At 40.5% G+C, this 20,525-nt stretch overlaps 1 protein-coding gene across 5 annotated transcripts in view; it reads left to right on the plus strand.

Annotated features, from left to right (window-relative positions):
• Positions 1-4,632: 4,632 nt before the first annotated feature.
• CD84 (CD84 molecule) overlaps positions 4,633-20,525 on the plus strand; it is a 42,489-nt gene continuing 26,596 nt past the window's right edge. For 4 of the 5 annotated variants that reach the window (XM_017503605.1, XM_017503599.1, XM_017503600.1 and 1 more), the window contains exons 1-2: positions 4,633-4,773; positions 18,220-18,561. In XM_017503605.1, the coding sequence (XP_017359094.1) occupies positions 4,728-4,773; positions 18,220-18,561 (388 nt within the window). In that variant the 5' untranslated portion in view covers positions 4,633-4,727. The remainder of the gene's footprint in view (positions 4,774-18,219; positions 18,562-20,525) is intronic. The other variant, XM_037729612.1, reaches the window with a different exon arrangement.

Below are 20,525 nucleotides of genomic sequence, written 5' to 3' on the forward strand. Positions count from 1 at the left end.
ATGCCAGATGTAGGTGATGGGGAGGAAGGCAGCAAATCACACTGCCACGTGTGTACCTATGCAACAATCTTGCATGTTCTTCACATGTACCCCAAAACCTAAAGTGCAATAAAATAAATAAATGGGGGAAAAAAGATTAAAAAAAAAACCATCTTGTAATACTAACCATTTCCACATAGGAAATTAGTCTCTTCAGTAAATTACGTATCACTGTAAACAAAAATATGCAGGAACTGAGAGAAATCAGTTCTGATTAAAAAAAAGAAAAATTAGCACGTTTAATGCAATACTATAAGCATTGAGTAAACACCATGAGACCCATACAAATTGCCACTAGTGATGTTAGAAGTGCTCCCAAGAAGCAGAGAAAAGTCATGACATTACAAAAAAAAAGTTGAATTGCTTGATATATGCCATAAATTGGGGTCTGCAACTGCAGTTGCAGTTCCCTGCCATTTCTAGATAAAAGAATCCAGTGTAAGGACCATTGTAAAAAAAGAAAATTTGGGAAGCCATCACTCCAACTATACCAGCGGGCTCGAAAAGCAGGCACTTTTTGTGAAATACCTTTTTAATCTCATTCAAAAATGAGGCTATAGAAAAGGCATACATTTAGACTCTAATTTGTTTCAAGAAAAAGCAAAGTCATTACATGACAAAGTGAAAGGAAGGTGAAGAATCTAAAGCTGGAGAGTTTAATGCCAGCAAAGGATGGTTTGATGGTTTAGAGAGAGGCTTGCTTAAAAATGTCAAGATAACAAAAGAAGCAGCTTCTTGCTGACCAAGAGGTAGCAGATGAATTCCCAGACACCATTAAGAAAATCCTTGAGGAGAAAAGATATCCGCCTGAGCAGTTTTTTTGTTTTTTCTTTACATTCAAACTGTTACTGGAGAGCAGGTTTGTGGTTTTTTCTTTTCTTTTCTTTTCTTTTCTGAGAGTATACCAAGTAAGGAGAGCAGGTTTTTAATGCAGATGAATGTGCTCTATTCTGTGGGGAGTGGTGCAGTGTGTTTTGAGGAGGAGAAAGCCACAAAAGACATGTATTAGTAAGGAAGAGAAGCTAGCACGAGGATTTAAGGCAGAGAGGAATAAATAACTCTACTGTTTTGTGCAAATGCAGTTGAGTTTATGATCACAACCACCCTTATCTATAAATCTGCTAACTCTTGAGCCTTGAAGGGAAAAGATAAACACCAGCAGCCAGTCTTCTGATTGTGCAACAAGAAGGTCTGGACAACAAGAACACTTTTTCTGGATTGGTTTCATCAATACTCTGTCACTGAAGTCAGAAAATACCTTGCCAGTAAGGGACTGCCTTTTAAAGTTCTTTTGATATTGGACAGTGCCCCGGCCACCCAGAGCCCCATAAGATCAACATCAAAAGCACTGAAATGGTATACTTGTCTCCCCAAACATGTTTCTAATTCAGCCTATAGATCAGAGGCTCATAAAGACCTTTAAGGCTCATTATACACGTACTGCATGGAAAGGATTGTCAATGCTATGGAAGAGAACTCCAAGAGAGAGCCATCATGAAAGTCTAGAAGGATTACACCATTAAAGATGCCATCATTGTTGTAGAAAAAGTGGTGAAAGCCATTAAGCCTGAGACAATAAATTCTGCTTGAGAAAACTGTGTTCAAATGTTGTGTGTGACTTCACGGGATTTATGCCAGAGCTAATCAAGGAAATTATGAAAGATATTGTGAATATGGCCAAAAGAAAAAAAGGTGGGATAAAGGATTTCAAGAAATAGATCTCACCAAAATTCAAGAGCTAATAGACACTGTAAGGTTTATTACTGAGTTAAATGAGGAAACGGAGACTGGAGTAAGAAAAGTAAAAGCCAATTTATTCAGCTCCCGGGCGAGGTTCTATGGTCCGGGAAAGGGGCCAGAGGAGTCCCGCCTTTCTTCTTAGGGCATGTGGTTTTACAGGGAATAGAGGTAGTTGATCAACTGCAGGGGAAACAAAGCGGAGGTAGTCTCATTGCTTATGAAGGGACTGGTCACAGGTGAGGTGAGCCGCCATTGGCAGCCAGGCTGGGCCACGGGCAAGTGGGCTGGTTGAGGACGTAAGGGGCAAGCTGCCATAGGGCAGATTTTGGCGGGTCTTTTTAAAACTTTGGCGGGCTTTCCAACGGGGCGGGGCCGAGGGCATAGTTTGCCGGTGAGTGCAGGACTGAGATTGGAATGCGGAAATGGGTATGGGGAGCCTGCATGAAAGGGGTGTGGGGAGTCCGCATGGAGAGACCAGATGCTGGGTAATGTGCTCAGCATGATGAGGTAGTTTTCAAGCGCTGAGAGCCCCGGCGAGGCAACCGGCCTTACAGACACCACACTAGAGGAATTAACAGAAGATGACTTGATGGAGAAGAATGCTTCTAAGCCAGGATCAAACGATGAGGAAGAAGACATAGAAGCAGCAGTGCCAGAAAATAAGCTGACATTAGACAGTCTGACAGAAGAATTCTGACTATTCAGGACTAGTTTTGACTTCTTTTATGACATGGACCCTTCTGTAGTATGATACAGGCACTAAAACTAAAACAAATGGTAGAAGTAAGAAGGGGTACCATATAGAAACATTTTTAGAGAAATGAACAAGAAAAAAGTCAGACAAAAATGAAATATGTTTCCGAAAAGTTACACTGACTGCCTGTCTCTTCCACCTTCCCTTCGACCTCTTCATCTCTTCTTCGTGAAAAGAAGCATCAAACATAAAATTGTTAGCAGTGGTGGTTTATGTGAATTTCTCAAGAGCTAAAAGCGTATGCTTATCAATAGACAGTGCAGCTGGTGGGAGTGGGCTTAGCAAGGAGCCTACAAGTCTGGTTACATCCCAGTGCTTCAAGGGAGTGTTATGTCCTTAGGCACTATGTTTAGAATATCAGAGCTTAGGTCACTCTGTTTCTGGGAACATGCCGATAATAGAGAGGCTTTCCTCCCCAGAGGCCTCCATGGTCTTCTGCAGTTTAAAGTGGAAGTGATTTAAAGTGTTCCTGACTTCTTTTATCTGTTACTTACAACCAGTTTATATAAGCACACTGTAAACCCTTTCTCCATTGCTGCTTCCCCCAACATAGAATACGTGTTAATCAATTGTGTCGTTGGTAAGGCTTCCAGTCAACAGTAGGCTATTAGTAGTTGAGTTTAGGGGTGTCAAAAGTTATGCATGGATTTTTGACCATTTGAGGGGACAGCATCCCAAACCCCTACATTGTTCAAGGGTCAACTGTATTCAGTATTACATAAGGATATATGAGAAATGATCAGCAGGATTGTTTAATGAGTAATTCTAGAGGCCCAGTTTTCCTAGGAATAAGCTAGCTGGCATGAGGACTCCTCTCAGTTGGAAAAGCTGTACACATCCTCCAGGTCTCAGGGGTAGTGTCCCCAGCCTTCCCAGCACTCCCCAAAATAGCTGGGTCAAACTGCTTAGCTTGTGGGCCCAAATATCCATTTCCATCACATTCCCAGACAACCCTTCCCATACACACATTATGCAATCACTCTTGGTCTTATTAACCAGGATGAGGACCCTCTGCAAGAAAAAGGCCTGTTAAATCTAGCTCAGCTCCGCCTAAGCATGCCTCTGCACCTGCTGTCTCTCATGCCCAGGAGTCACGGTCTTTTCTAAGTGACACTTGCTGGCTTTTACCTCAGTTTACTAATTCACTGAGTGAACTAGGGAAAAATCACTTCCTCTCCTTCTGAGCCAGTTTCTCCTTCTGCTAAATAGATTTGATAGTCTAAAAATCCCTTTCAGCTTTAATTTTTATCAAATGCTTTTTGTGTCCCTAATAAAGTGTGATCATGTTTCATGATGATATCATGGAATCATACATAATTATATGTATATAGTTATACTATGTTATGTATTAATATATAATTATGTATTATTGTATGATATGTAAATATACATTATTAACATAATACTTAATATAACTCAGTATTATGTCTCTTCCATCGTCTCTTTGACCTTTGACTAATATAATTAATAATATATAATTAATATATAATTGATTATATTAAATGTTAAATAATATATAATTAACTAAGTATGATATAATTAATATATAATTTATTATGGTAAAAATATTATGATTATATATAATACATAATCATATATTGTGATTATTTTATCTAACTATAATTATATAATTTTAATTGCTACAATTTTTTTAAGCTCCTACCATATGTTGAAACATTTTTTCTCTTTCACATCCGCCACCACCATTTGCCTAATAATAGTAATTCATTCTTCAAGCTTGTCTCAGGTTGATTGTCAATTTCTTCAGAAAGCCTACTCCAACTTTTCTTAGCCTGAGATAGATGTCCCTACTGTTCTCAGTGTTCCCTGTATTTTCCCTGTTACAACACTTGTTGCGTTATATTGGAATTGCTTGTTTAGTTGTTGATTACTCCAAAAAAGAGTAAAAACTCCATGAAAAGAGGATGATCAATTGCTTTGTTGCTCTGTATATTGCCAGCACCCAGAAGACTGTCTGGCACATAGTAGGCACACAATAGATAAAATAATTAATGTTAGGCCCTTTAAATTCAAAAAAACTAGCACAGTAATACAACACCAATGTTAACTAAAGGAAGTTAGTTGCACTTCCTTTCTTCAGCTTAGCTATAAAAAGGAGGACAAAAACTCCAGTGAAACTGACTCTGCTAGAACAGTGCCGTGCTTTTCCACAGAAGATTAGACCCCAAGAGAGATGGCTCAACACCATGTATGGATCTTGCTCCTTTGCCTGCAAACCTGTGAGTTCTGACCCTTGCTGATCCCCTCCTAGTTTTCCATAAAGTTTTAAAACTTGCCCTTAAGAAAGACTGAACTGTTCTTTTGATGTTTGTAACAGAACTGCTGAGTCTCAGTATTTACTGTACTCAGCAAGATCCAACTGGCTGGGGGGAGACTTAAAAAATCCAAACCTAAGTGGTTTTCAGCTTTAAAGTCTATATTTCTGAATTTTATCTGGTTTTGGAGATCTCAGTTTCCAAAGGTCTGAAGCAAATCCTTCTCAGAGGAGCCAGAACTTGGTAAACCCTCCCACAAAGTCTGGAAAAGGAAACATCACCTGAAAGCTTGAATGACTTAAAAGCAATTTCTTCTTGGCATTCAATTGTGGTGGTTTTTGAGACAGAAGATGTCTTTCCTAATTATAGTTGATTGCTCCATCAGGTTAGAGTGATGCTTGACTCATTGTTATCCTTGCGTAGGCCTCGTCTCTATAAATTCCCTTTATTTTCAAAACACGGAGACATTATGCTGCTTTTATCCTTCAGAAACTCCAAAATAAATGAGGAAGAGATTACTGTCCCATTTTACACAAATAGTCTAAAAAAATAGTTGGAAAACTTCAATTAAAAACACGATTTTTCTTGCTTATGGCATAACAGTAAACTAAAAGAACAACATGAATATTGATTGTTATTGGTACAAAGAAAACTGTGTAACATTAACACAGGTCAGATCAAATTTTTGGAGCCTCTGCTGGCTGCTCTAGAACGGCAAACAGAAAATGCAACTAGGTGAGGAAAAGTTGGTTCTGGGAATGTCCTTAATCTTCCAGAGAGAGACTAGACAAGGTGGCATTTGATACCACTTAATTTTCAAAACATTTTACAATATTTATGCCTACATTCTTATGTTATCCATATGAAAACCATTGAGATGGGAAAGATAGATGTTATTAATTACATTATGCAAGAAAAATCAAGTAAGATTTAGAGGTTAAAAAATTCACCTGAAATTTCAATACCTAAATTGGTAGAGGTAGAAATAGACATTGGTTTTTCTAATCTTAAGGTTAATCCCAGTCTTATTGGTTCTTCTTTCTGCTCCACCTGACCTCCTTACTCACTGTTTTCAAATTCTTGATGCAAAAGGTTAATACCTGCTAAGATAAAAGGTAGCTCTAGGATACACTTCTTTCATCTACTGAAACTGAAATAAATTGTCAAATCAGCCAGTAGTGAATTATTTTGTTTATGAGTTTTGTGACCCTGAGTAAGTTATATTCCTCCTCTGACTTTTGTTTCAGCTTCAAAATGGGGAAGGTATTAATAGAGTAGAATTGTTTTGAGAATCAAAATGATGATAATGCATGTACAACACTTGGCATAGTAGCTGAATGTATCGTTTAACAGATATTAGCTAATGCTGCTGTTTTTCACACTTACTTTTCATGCATTCTTAGGAGGAGACATGGCTTTACTGCACGGAGATCCTGGGCAGGACTCCTCTGTCTGGGAATGGTCCAAGGAACATAAACAGGAGAAAAGTTGGTGGGAGTTTGAGCTTAGGTGTTGGTTGTTGGAATTCTGGAAAAGGAGACTAGGAATGAGATGTCCATTTAATCAAAGATCTATGAAAGAGGGAATGGGAGTTTTCTTTGTTTGTTTTTGTTTTTTAATAAAAGTAAAGCCAGGCGTACTTTTTACATACTGTCTACTTTTACCGAATTATCCGTTTGCCTGTTAAGGATTATTCCTGCAAACCTTTTCTGAGCACAAAAATATACCCTGAATTCCTCCTGCTGCTGTTCCTGTTAGAGGTAGTCCTTTATATTCAGTACTGGGCTTCAGAGTCTACATTTTATGCATTTTCCTGGAATTCAGAGCAGTTGAAGAGGCTGGGACGCAGTGGAGAGATGCAGGGAGAAATCCCCATTTTCCCCCAGAAATCACCGACATAAGGAAAGTCTGAGTGGGCAAACTCATGACTGTTCTATGTTGGAAAAGTTTTCTGAGTCAAAATTCACAGTCTTATGCTCTGATCTCAACTTTCTAATCACGACTTTGGAAACACCATGACTCTGACTGTCTCTCCACATACCCTAGGAGACACTCCCACTCTGGGGGTAGGAGACGGAGCAGTCCACAAGTTTTAATCCTTGCCCATCCCCTCTACATATTCTGTCTCACACTCTTAATTCTTCCCTTTCTCTGCTCCATTCTTATTTCTATTTCTTCAATTTCGTATCTTATCGCCCATCAATAATACTAATAAATAACCATTTATGGAGCAATCACTGCATATTCGGCATTACTCTAAGTAGTCTACAGTTATTATTTTGTCTAATCTTTACAACACACTATGAGATACGTACTATTAATATGTGCATATACAGACGAAAGCATTGATACACAGAGTCTCAAAGGTCATTTAACAAAAAGTGAAGGAAGCAGAATTTAAACTTCCTTCACAGAAAGGAAGCATTCATACACAGAGAGTCAAAGGTGAAATATACAGATAAAAGCATTGATACACAGAGAGTCAAAGGTCATTTAACAAAAAGTGAGGCAAGTAGAATTTAAACTTCCTTCACAGAAAAGAAGCATTCATACACAGAGAGTCAAAGGTGAAATATACAGATAAAAGCATTGATGCACAGAGAGTCGAAGGTCATTTAACAAAAAGTGAAGGGAATAGAATTTAAACTTCAGTGTCCTTAGATTTAACATCTGAGTCATGCTGCGTCCACCCACTTTGATGCTGAAGTAGAGTAAATTACTCTCCCCACTATTAATGTTTATCACATTTGGGAATTTGTCAGTAAAAAGTGATGATTTATTTATTTCCGGCAAGACAGGATTGTTGGGATAGAAGCTGCACCTGTCTCTATACCTGCCCACAGAGGAAGAAGGAGCTGCCGGCAGGTCCTTGCCAATAACAGAAATTGAGGCAGGCCAGTGAGGCAGAATACCAAGCAAATAACCATCTCCAGACATGTTTCAAAGACCATTCACTTTAATATTATTCAAACATGAGTTGAATTAGTTTCTTTAAACAAATAAAAGTCCAGTATCAACATGATCTCGACGTCCTGCTGGATGTTAAACATAGTCATGGGCGTTTCAGCAGTTAAGACTTAAAAGTCCGAGAGGTGAGTGGGCCCACTGTGAATAACCGGACCCCTTTGTTACACTCAGTGTTCAAGTACATGCTAATAGAGGGCAGCAATGATAAAATGGTGTATGGCGATGATCCCATGTCTGTTTGGAGATTGTGTGTGTGTGTGTGTGTGTGTGTGTGTGTGTGTGTGTGTATGTGTGTGTATGTGTGTGTGTGTTTTCAACGAACTGATTCAAGTTAAACTAAATCCCGATAAAGATGATTTAAAGTAAAAATTCCAGGGGAAAATAATGTACTATTGCATGGGGGTGGTAGGTTCCTTTTTCTTAAAATCTCATGATCAAGGACTTTCCGTCGCTTTGAAGAATGACACAAAATTCCTGCTGTCTAACCCTGTGCTTCCCCTTTCTGTCTATGTCCCTTCACTCAGTGTGAGCAGTTATAATGAACTCTCTTTTGGGTACTACAGGCTAAAGCTACCTCTGGTCACTCTCCCACACCTGCAATACTCAGCGATATTCTACCCCCACTTTTTGATTCTAGGAGGCAGTGTGGGTGGAGAAGAGAAGAGGAAGTTTAGCTAGTCCCGCTAACACCAAACACACACACACACACACACACACACACACACACACACGCACACACCCGAAATGCTTATTTGGTGGATGCTAAGAAAGTAGGGGGGTGGAGGTATCTGTTAAGCAACAGGACAGCCTTCCCCATTTCCACTCTTATTAATAGCTATTTGCTGACTTTAACATCTCCCCAATACCCCAACTCTTATTTTTCCCTTCACAGTTGTCTGAGATGTTAGTTTAGTCTCTTTGAAGATGTTTGTTTTACATAGCAAACACATATGGTGCCTAGTATATGCCAGGCACTATTTTAAGAGGTCTACAAATATTAACTCATTTAACCCTCATAATATTTTTATGTGGTCAAATATTGTGCTACTATTACCTTCGCTAATGTGCTAATATTACCTTCATTTTAAAGTTGGGGAAACTGAGGTACAGAGAGGTTACTGACTTTCCCTGCCATTGATCTGAAGTTCTTGCATCGAGGAGTCTTCAAGATGAAGACAAGGCCTCTTGTCTTTCTTGACTTTCCCTAGGGTTTATGGCAGGATTCTAGCCCAGGCAGGCTAGTTCTCAATCACTGACTCATGGTGCCACACAGGCGAATCCACAAGGCAAGGCTCCCCTTGGGACCACTAGACTGTTCTCCATTAGTGCACACACTTGAGAGCACTCTCATGTCATCTAATCCTCATAATTCCTCAAAACAACAGGATGGCTCTATTTTTAATTTTTTTTTTACCAACTAAAACCCTGAGACTTAGCAAGTAAGTGACGTTCATGGTCATTTAGCTAGTCAACAGCAGACCCTTGACTTGAATGTGTTTCCTCATCCCTAGTTAATGACACTTTTACTAACTATGCTGTGGGTCCCCATTCTGTGAATCTAAAAAAATTTCTTCACAAACAGTATAGAATTTTGGAGTAGAAAGAAGTTACAGTTAGCCATCTTCCTCTTCTTAATAATCAGTTTAAATCCTTCATCTTTCACATCAAGACTCAGAGACCAGTAAAGAGTCCTCTCTTGCCCTTACTCTTTTTCTCGCTGTGATTTTCTGCCTTGTTTTCTATTGTTGGAAAAGAATAATTGAGTCAGTTGCAAAAAAAAAAAAAAATTCTTGTGCAGTAGAACAATCACGGTTCACTGCAGCCTTGACCTCCCAGGCTCAAGCGATCCTCCTGTCTCAGCTTCCCAAGTAGCCGGGACTACAGGCACATGTCACCACACCTGACTAATTTTTTTTTTTAATTTTCTTTTCTGTAGAGATGAGATCTCATTATGTTGCCCAGGCTGGTGTTCATTTTTTCAACAAACATTTAATAATCATTCATTAGTTGTTGGAGGAACAGTAGTGATTGAAACAGACAAAGACTCTGCATTCTTGATAATTGCATTATAGTAGCAGTGTATTTAGGGGATAGGTCGGGAGACAATCAATACATATGCACAGGCAATGCTTTAGTGATGCAATGAACAGAAGGGTAGCAAGGCAAGGCAATAGAGAACGATGGGGAGGGGATTGCTATTTTAGGCACAGTGACCAGGAAAGCTCTTCATGATGAGATGATATTGGGATAGAAACCTGAACAAAGTAGGGGACTGCTGAAAAGAGTGTAGTAGGAAAAGAAGAGAACAGCAGGTGCAAAAGCTCTAAGGCAAAGTGCCCCTGGCCTGTTTACAGAACAGAGGGAGCTGGTATGGATGGAGTCGGGGAGAAGTAGGGGCAGATCTGGCAGAGCCTAGTAGTGATGGTAGAGGTTGTGAAAGGCGACTGGAGAGCTCCCCAAACTCCAAGGGTACACCGTATTCATTTTTAATAGACTCTAAGGAGAACTATGGGATTTTAGTCCTAAAGGCCCTCTCCATTGTCATCAATATTTGACATTTCAAAATCACTTTGGATTCCACCCAAAACTTAGATAAATTTCACTTGCCCAGCCTTGAAGAATTTTCTTCTCACCAGTTAAAAGCATCATACCCCATCAATCTTTACACTGTGTATGAGGTGTCTGATTCTTTTCTATTTGTTTGTTTGTTCAAATATTCTTTTTCTCACGATCCCTATTGTCTTCTTTTAGTCATTGGCTTTGGTAGCTACCTAACCATGAAATGTACATTTGTAAAGTCCACCCATATACCTGGGATTATCCGGGGAAACAGGATTATCATCTTATACACAGAAAGGTGTATTGCATTGGAAAGGGTGCCTCAGCCCAAGCCAGGAGGGGCAGGCCACCTCCAGTGAGCAGCTAGTCCTCAGTGCTCTCTTTCAACACTGGCCATCCTGCCCTCTGGGTCCTGGGCTCCCTCTTTGCCATAGCTACCTAAGAGTCACAGTGGACAGATTTTTCCATGTAAGTCTCCACCCCAGGGTTTCAGCCTTTTCTTGCCCCTGCTTCTCCTTTGGAGGTATGGCCTTTGTCCTACTTTTCCTATTTGAGTTCTGGCATAAGAAGATCAGTAAATCACACTCTTTGGGAAAGGTTGAAAATGTGAGTTACTGCTTCTTCACTGAGCTCCCAAGGCTACTTAGCGAACACTTGATCCCCTTCATCAATCTCTTGTCAACTCCCTATGGTATCCCTTATAGTACCATTTCCCCAAAATTTTCACATTCCCCAAAATAATAGCAACTACCATTTATATGTGCTAGGCATTGTGCTAATGCTTTATCTTCACAATTACATTTAACAATTGTCCCGCCGGGCATAGTGGCTCACGCCTGTAGTCCCAGCACTTCGGGAGGCCGCGGCAGATAGATCACGAGGTCAGGAGTTCAAGACTGTTCTGGCCAACATGGTGAAACCCCATCTCTACTAAAAATACAAAAATTAGCCAGGCATGGTGGCGGATGCCTGTAGTTCCAGCTACTCGGGAGCCTGAGGCAGGAGAATTGCTTGAACCCAGGAGGTAGAGGTTGCAGTGAGCCAAGATCACCCCATTGCACTCCAGCCTAGTGACAGAGAGAGACTCCATCCCTAAATAAATAAATAAATAAATAAATAATTGTGCACACTTTACAGATGAGGCACCTGAGGAACAGTGAATTTCAATGATTTTCTCAAGATAACACAGCTGGGTTCAAATATACCTGGATTCAAAATCTGCACCCTTAGTCTGTATACCTCCTAGCTGGTCCCACTCTTCCCTCCTCACTCTTAGCAGATAGTCTCCCCTTCCACATTACTGAAGAGATGAAGGCCACCAAATGATTGTCTTGTATTTTGTCCTATCTATTCCAAAATGTCCACTGTGTATTAAGCACCTTCTGTGTGCCCTCACAACAATTCTGTGATGCAGCCATTATTATATCCCATCTCGTGATCAAGTAAGATCAGGACCTCAGCAAATGTCAGGGACCGAACCTGAGCACAAGCCCACCTGGTTCAAGTCTGTGGTCACTCTGCTTCACCAGGCAGCCTCTTCCTGTTATTAAAGACCCATGTTTCATAGCATCTCAGAATACCTTCGCTCTTTCACTCATCTTTTCCTTTCCCTTTCCTTCAGGTGAGGGTGTGACCATCCTCTGATTGGAAGCTCACAGCTTTCACTGCTTGCACTTTCCTTTCCATCTTTCGTTCCATGACAAGCATTAGTGGCCTGTGCGTCTTGTGCTGTGCTTCGTACCAGAGGTTTAAGGCAAGACCCCTGGACTCGAGTCATTCAGTGTCCAGAACACAGACACGCAGATTGATGACCACCACACAATGTGGCAACCGCTATGAGAGGGAAACCTGGAGTTCCAGAAAGCCCATGGGCAGGAGCATCTGACCTAGAGCAGGTCCACTGGGGACATCTCTCTCTGCTCACTCTCCCTAGCACCTGCCCCCCAACCCCCCAGTCTCTTCTATTTTAAAACAAAATCAAATAAATTAGTTTTACCTGACCCTCTATCTATTGCTCTATTTTATCTCCCTCCTTTCACTGTCAAGCTTTTCCTCCATGCTTTACCACCTACTCTGTCAGTCCCCTAGACTCTGGCCTCCCATTGAGTTGTCTTACTTGCACCACATTCTCAAAGGCCATCAATAACCTCATAACAGGCAAACCCAGGGCCATTTTCAGTCTTCATTTCCATTGAACACTGAATCATTAGACACATTAGACATCAGTGGCAATCAACTCCTTGAGACTCTTTCTCCTTTCTGTGATATTGTCCACTATTGGTGCCTCTCTTGCATTCTTACTGCTTTGTCTATTTGGTTTCTTTTGATGATGCCTCTTCTATAAATGTGAGCACTCTCACAAGGCTCAGTCATGGACTTCAGGCTTACTCTTCCTGAATGACCCTCCTCTCTTTCACCCACCCCGTTTCTGTGAATGATCTCTGAACCCCTTTGATTTCAGTGTTACTGTTAAGTACCAGAGACACTAAAGTAAGACTGGCTTAAGCAAGAAAGAAGTTTATTGCTTGCTCATGTAAAAAAGTCCAGAGTTGGCAGTTCACAGTTGCTAGAATAGTTCACAAGGTCACTGGGGTCTCTGACTTCTCTCTTCCTGCTCCACCATCCTCAGAACCTGATGTCCTCCTCGTGACTCAGAATGTCTGTCTGAGATCCAGCTGTCATGGCCTTCTGGTCTGCAAAAGCAAGGAAGAGATGAAAAGGGCAAATTTCCCTCTTTTTTTGTTTGTTTTTTTGAGACAGGGTCTCACTCTGTTGCCCAGGCTGGCGTGCACTGGTGTGATCTTGGCTCACTGCTACCCTGACCCCCTTGGGTTCAGGTGATCCTCCTACCTCAGCCTTCTAGGCATTTGGTACTACAGGTGTGCACCATCATTGCCCGGGTAATTTTTGTATTTTTTTGTAGATACAGGGTTTTGCCCTTTTGGTCTCGTACCAACCCAGGCTAGTCTCATACTCCTAGGCTCAAGCAATCCACCCACCTCGGCCTCCCAAAGTGTTGGGATTACAGGCATGAGCCACTGCACCAGGCTCCTCACTCTTCTTAAAGTCAGAGAAGTCATATACAGCACTTCCACTTTCATTCTGTTGGGCTGAACTTAGTCATATGACTAACGTTAGCTAGAAGAAAGCAGGACAATACAGTCTATTTTGGGTGGCTATATGCCCTGGTAAAAATTAGCAATTCTATTACAAAGAACGAAGGTGGGAACAAATGTTGGAAAACAGCTAGCAGATTCTGTCACAGTGCCCCAAATAATACTTCAAGTCCATTCTCTCTCCTTATCTTCCATCTTTTCAACAACTTACTTATGTGGCCCACCATCACCTCAAACTTAATATTTTTAAGACTAAACTTGTCTTCTCCCTTTGACTTCTTTCCATCATAAACTTTATGAGTTGTCCAATGACATAAAGTAGAAACTCAAAATATATTGTTGAACAATTGAGTTCTAGTAGATGCCTCTTTATTTATTGCCTTTCTTTGTGCTATCTGTCAAATCCAGCCCTTCCTTTCCATTCCCATCATTGTTTCCTGGTTCATGTCCAGAAGACCATGGTAGCCCCTAAATAGCCTCTCTGATCCAGCCTCTATTTCCGGTTTTTCTCCCCACACATTGTTACCACATTACAATGACTAAAACGTTATTGAAGTTTTCACCATCAAAAACCTTAATGGTTCCCCTCTGCCTATGATGGAGACCTCAAACTCAAGGCTGTCACAAATCTAAACCTCTCTCCACTCTGTTATAGAAATCTATATTCATCCAACTAACATCATAGGTTCTACTTCCAAACTTTTATTCAGGATCCGAGGACCTGAGACACCCTTCCTTTCCCTTTCCATCCAGTAGAATTCTATTCACCTTTCAAAATCCTCCACAAATTCTACTTTCTTTGAGACAGTTTTCCTAACCACTGCAGCTCAGTGATCCTTCCCTTCTTAGAATTTCTACTGTAATCACTGTTTCTACCATTCATTTGAATTTATTATTCACTACCTCATATTGCAAAGGACAATTTCATGTGTGTGTGTGTGTGTGTGTGTATGTGTGTGTCTGTCTGTCTGTCTTATTTCCCTAACCGGATATCAAATTCCCCCAAAAAGGCAGAGAATATGTCTTTGTCATAGACTAACACAGTGCATTTCATGTTAAGTCCTCAAGATGTTTTTGTGCCACAAGTTATCTCTGAAATTAGATTTTACTAAGGTCACTTCCAGTGGTAATATAAAATTAGAGTCCCTTTGGCATCTAGAAACATAAATATTGGATTTGATTGATATGGAGATTCTTTCTTTTAAATCTTAAAGTCTTTTGAGAGCAGAATAAAGTCTATCCAGGGTACCTAAAACTATCCCTCCAGGCTTTACTTGAATTAGCCCTAAAAAATGGCTCTTGATACATGCTCCAATATGGCCCTGGCATCGCCAAGGCCATCATAAGGATGGCCTAGGGTAGTCCCAAAGGGCTTGTACCAACTGTTAAGGTGATGATGAAGGTATTATGAATGTTATCATTATAAACTCCAGAAATAATTTTTATTTTGCCTTGATGATCAACAAAGTACTTCTACTCACATTACATCATTTGCTGCTCACCAAATAAGGCAAATACCTTAGTTACTGTTTTCATTCTATGGATGAAGAAACTGAGGCTCATATTATGTCATTTCCTGGGTAATCAGAAAGATTTTGTGACCAGGCCAGGTGAGGTGGCTCATGCCTGTAATCCCAGCATTTTGGGAGGCTGAGGCGGGCAGATCATTCGAGGTCAGGAGTTTGAGACAAGCCTGGCCAACATGGTGAAGCTCCGTCTCTACTAAAAATACAAAAATTAGCTGGGCGTGATGGCATGTACCTGTAATCCCAGATACTCAGGAGGCTGAGGCAGGAGAATCGCCTGAACCCGGGAGGTGGAGGTTGCGGTGAGCTGAGATCACTCCACTGCACTCCAGCCTGGACAACAGTGAGAGAGCGAGACTTCGTCTTAAAAAAAAAAAAAAGAAAGAAAAAAGAAAGGTTTTGTGACCATGTTAAGATTTTCCAGCTCATAAGTAGAAGTACTTGCACCTACGTCTTCTGCCTCCCTATCTTTCCACAGCAGGCAATGGTTTTGCAGCTGCTTCTCTCAGAGCACAGTTGAAGTGTTTGAAGGTGGCAGAATCTTCATATTAAACATGTGCAACCCCTTTGCCTTTTCCAGCAAGCAAAGTTTTCTTGCCGATTATACCAGCAGCACATATAACAGCTTCCCCCAGCTTTGCCTGCCCACCACTTCCACCGCCTGATTGCCCTTAAATGCTCTGGCATCACTTCCTGAATGACTTGCTACAGGAGATGAGACATACTTTTAAAACTGCACCACATACCAACCACTGTGGCTGCTCAACTGCCCTAATGTCTCAGCCTAAACAATCTACCTACATACTTCCTGGGGTTTGGTGAGAGAACCCACCAAAATTACAAGTCTGCGGAATCTATGTTCTGTCTATCTCCTCACACCTAATCTCAATCCACAGAGTGAAGTGGCAAGCAATTAAGCACTAGGGCCTGACTTCAAAAAAGAATAGAGACATAGGAGATCTGGGACCAGGGCTGGCTAGATAATTTGCCAGGCCCAGTGCAAAATGAAAATGGACGGCCCCTTGTTTAAATAGCATGTAGAATTTCAAGGTGGCAATGCAGCATTAAGTCCAGTTCAGCGTCCTTTTGAGCTCAGGGTTCTGTGCAACTGAATAGATCACATGCCCCTGCCTGGAACATCCAGGGATTCAGGCTGGGACACTCCAAACACCTCTCTCCCAGAGCTCATCAGCCCAGTAAAACAGTTTGTCTGGGGAGAATTAATGTTCTTGAATTTTGGCAAACTGTGACTCCTACCACCAAAGGCAGCATTAGCCTCTTTCTGACCCACCGCCCCACGCAATGGTTTATTTCTAGTGCTCTTACCATTTCGCACTCATAGTGTTGTATTATCTTTCATTTGTGTCCACATCTGTCTTATTTTCTGGCCTGTGAGCTCCTCATGGCTGCAAGGATGTCCTGTTTATCCATGTGTCCCTAACGTATCTGACACACAATTAGCGCTTAACAAATGTTTGCAGATAAGGGTTCCCAATTACCCCCTAACTACTCCCACCCCACATACTCTCTGCCCTTCCCTGTTACATCTTCTGTACTTAACCAGCCCCAGCTAAGTCCTAAGGCCTTGTCCTGGATATTACTCCTAAGGAAAAAAATCTCTGTTGGTCAGAAAGCAAAGAGGTTTACATCAGCTGTCTCTGGGGCTCTTTCAGTGGTTGCTGAGCTGAAGAGCAGAGGTGACCTTAGTGAGACAGCCCCATCAGCTTAAGAAATCCCTTTATTTTTGTGCCAATTCAAAGGGACTTGTATACTTTATTATCTTTATTCTTCCATATATCTAGACTTGGATAAACTTTAGGGTCAACCTAAACTGATGGAAAACTGTGGAAAACTGATGTCATGGTCATCAGAGCCTACATGTAGCCAGTACACACCAGAACCGCCCAACTAATTTGTTTATGGCTAACGCCATTTCCGATTGGTCAGGGTCCATGTCATACTGGTTATTAAATATATTGAATATCATCCATGCTTGCCCCAAACACTGTTTCTCACTGAAGAGCACTCATTGGGAATTACATGATAATGAAGAAGAGGATGAGGAAGAGCAGAAAAAATAATGTCTGGTAATTATATTGTCTCTCATTTTACAAACTACGTATTAAATGAGTTTATTTTCAAAACTGATAGAGGAGAAAAAAGGGAAGAGAAAATAAGCTTCTCATCTTCCCATGTTATGTTTCAAAAGTATTGATCCTTCAGCTTTCCCTAGGAAATGTTCCCTGGATTCCCAGAACAGATCAAGTCCTCTTGCTGGTCTTTCTGAAATCACCATAATACTTAGATATTTTTTATCTATCCATTTGTTTGTATGATTATCTGATCAACATTGGTATCCTCCTCTGACTGTAAGTTCCAAAGAGCAAGAATTGCATCTGTTTCTTCTCACCGTTGTATCCCCAGCCCCTTGTATCTTGTTTAAGAGTAGATGTCCAACAAACACTTATTATAAATTAAATTAATAAATACCCACCATAGTATCTGGAACAAAACCGATCCTGAGTAAATACATGCATTCATTCACAAATGTATGAATGAATAAACGAACTTTGCTTACTTCAGAAGTTGTTCCAAGAGAGTCTAGAAAACACAAGTAAATTCTATCAATTAATTCCACAAATATTTATTAAGCACCTTCTATGTGTCAGGCACTCTTCTAGAGACTAGGAATATAGAAGTAAACAGAAAAAGATCCCCAAAAATTACCAACTTGGGGAATAGTTTCTCCAGAGCCTCCAAAGCACTCTGCCTATATCTTCCAGCAAAAGAGACACAACTGTTACTTGCTTTTTGCAGAGATCACAGGAAAATGAAAAGCAATGACCCAAGAGTCCGTCAGACATGATATTGCAGGTTCTTGTTCCAGCTCTTCCAGCACTTGGCAATATGATTTTGGGAAAGAAATGCACCTAATATCTTAGACTTCATGGAGGCTTATGGCCTTCACCTCTTAAATGCCTTCCAGTTTTCAGTCTATAAGTCTCGGTAAAAATATTTTTAATAACATGGATCTCTAATGAGAAACTTAGTTTTTGAATGAGAATGCTTTAGAAAATTTAGTTGTCATAACATACTAAATACACCTAGAGTAGAATGCATCCTCAAGAAACTGGGTGAACTGCATTTGTGGCAACTCCTCAGGAAGCTCTGAGGCTAGAAATATTAGGAACCGTGAAAGGGGCAACAGTCAGATGACTACAGTTTACTTCTTGCGTTCTCAGGGCCAGAAGCAGCTGGAGAAGACTCAGAAATCTTCACGGTGTTTGGGATTCTGGGAGAATCAGTCACTTTCCCTGTAAATATCCAAGAACCACAGCAAGTTAAAATCATTGCTTGGACTTCTGAAACATCTGTTGCTTTTGTAAAACCAGGAGACTCAGAAACAGCACCCACAGTTACTGTGACCCACAGAAATTATTATGATCGGATACATGTCTTAGATCCAAGCTGCAACCTGATCATTAGCAATCTGAGGATGGAAGATGCAGGAAACTACAAAGCAGATATAAATACAGAGACTGCTCCCTACACCATCACCAAGCACTACAACCTGCAAGTCTATCGTAAGTCATGGGAAGATGGAGGGCTTGTGTTTTATTTATACTTTGCAAATTTACTATCTGAAGCACATCTACATTTCTGATAATTGGGTCTCCTAAATTTTTTTACATCTATTAATACTTATACATTAATATATCAATACTTATGAAAGGATGTAGTCTTACTTCAGTCCTGGCTTTGTCAGTTTTTAGCTATGTAGTCTTCCATCAGCAGTTGGTCCCCTGGGCCTTGATTTTCTTTTTTGCATAATGTTAGTGATCATACTACTCACTTCCCAGAGTTATCATGAGGATCAAGTGAGATAGCATATGCAAAGTGCTTTAAAAAAAACTTTTTATTTTGAGATAATGATAGATGCAAAGAAGGTACAAATAAATATACAGGGAGGTTCTGTGTACCCTTCACCCTGTGTTAACACCTTGCATAACTATAGCACAATATCAAAAACAGGAAATTGACATTAGCACAATCTATAGAGCTATTTTGCTTTCACCACTTATGCATGCATTCATTTATGTGTGAGCATGTGTGTAGCTCTGTATGATTTAATCACATGGGCAGTTTTGTGTAACTACTACCATAACCAAGATTAACCATCACAAGATTCCCTCATGCTCTCCCTTTATAGCCATACGTCCATTGTTCCCCTCCTCAACCCCTGAAAAACACTACTTTGTTCATGTCTACAACTATGTTATTTCACAAATGTTATGTAGATGGAATGAGGATTTACCTTTTTGAGGTTGGGTATTTTTCATTTAGCGTAATGTCACTGAGATTCATCCAAACTCTTGTGTGTATTAATAGTTTATACCTTTTTATTGTGACATAGTATTCCATGGTATGGATGCACTAGTTTGTTTAACCATTCACCTCGTGAGGAACATTTCCAGTTTGGGGCTTTTACAAATAAAAATGCTGTGAATATATGTGTACACATTTCTGCATGAAATAAGTTTTTATTTCTCTGGGATAAATGCTCAAGAATATAATTGTATGATAAATCCATTTATAGTTTTAAAAGAAATGGGCAAACTATTTTCAATTTGCCATTCTCCCAGGAATGTATGAGTGATCCAGTTTCTTTACATCCACACCAGCATTTGGTGTTACTACTTTTCATTTTGGCCATTCTGATGGGTGTGCAGTGGTAACTCAGTTTAGTTTTAATTTGAATTTCTCTAGTAGCTATGCAAAGTGCTTTTGAAAGGTAAAACATGAGAACTATTTGTTATCATCGCTATAATTGCCACGGTTCACTGGGAGATATGTGTGCTTTGTTGTGCAAGCTATCCCAAGTGTGGTCTGTGGACTGGTAGCATCAGCATCAATTGGGAGCTTTTTGGAAATGCAGATGTTCAGGTCCTGCCCCTGACCTTTGTGAATGAATGAAGTCCAGGAATCTGTGTTTAGTATTCTTTCTGGATTATTCCCATCTGTGCCAAAGTTTGAGAAGCACAGATGTAGAGATATCCTGTTCAGTATGGTAGCCTCTAGCCACATGCAGCTCTTGAGCATCTGAAATGTGATGAGTCCAAATTGTGATGTGCTGTAGGTGTAAAATTCATACCAGATCTTGAAATCTTAGCACCCAAAAAAGAATATAAAATATCTCAGTTGTTTTCTTTTTTTTCTTTAATTTTTACTTTAAGTTCAGGGATACATGTGCAGGATGTGAAGGTTTGTTACATTGGTAAACATGTGCCATGGTGGTTTGCTGCACGGATCATCCCATCACCTAGGTATTAAGACCAACATCCATTAGCTAACCTTCCTGATCCTCTCTCTCCCCCAGCCCCCTCTACAACAGGCCCCAGTGTGTGTTGTGCCCCTCCATGTGTCCATGTGTTTTCATCATTCACCTCCCACTTATAAATGAGAACATGCGGTATTTGGTTTTCTGTTCCTGCATTAGTTTGCTGAGGGTGATGGCTTCCAGCTCCATCCATGTCCCTGAAAAGGACAT

This window comes from Cebus imitator, unplaced genomic scaffold (assembly GCF_001604975.1).
Source record: "Cebus imitator isolate Cc_AM_T3 unplaced genomic scaffold, Cebus_imitator-1.0 Scaffold313, whole genome shotgun sequence".
Taxonomy (NCBI): Eukaryota; Metazoa; Chordata; class Mammalia; order Primates; family Cebidae; genus Cebus; species Cebus imitator.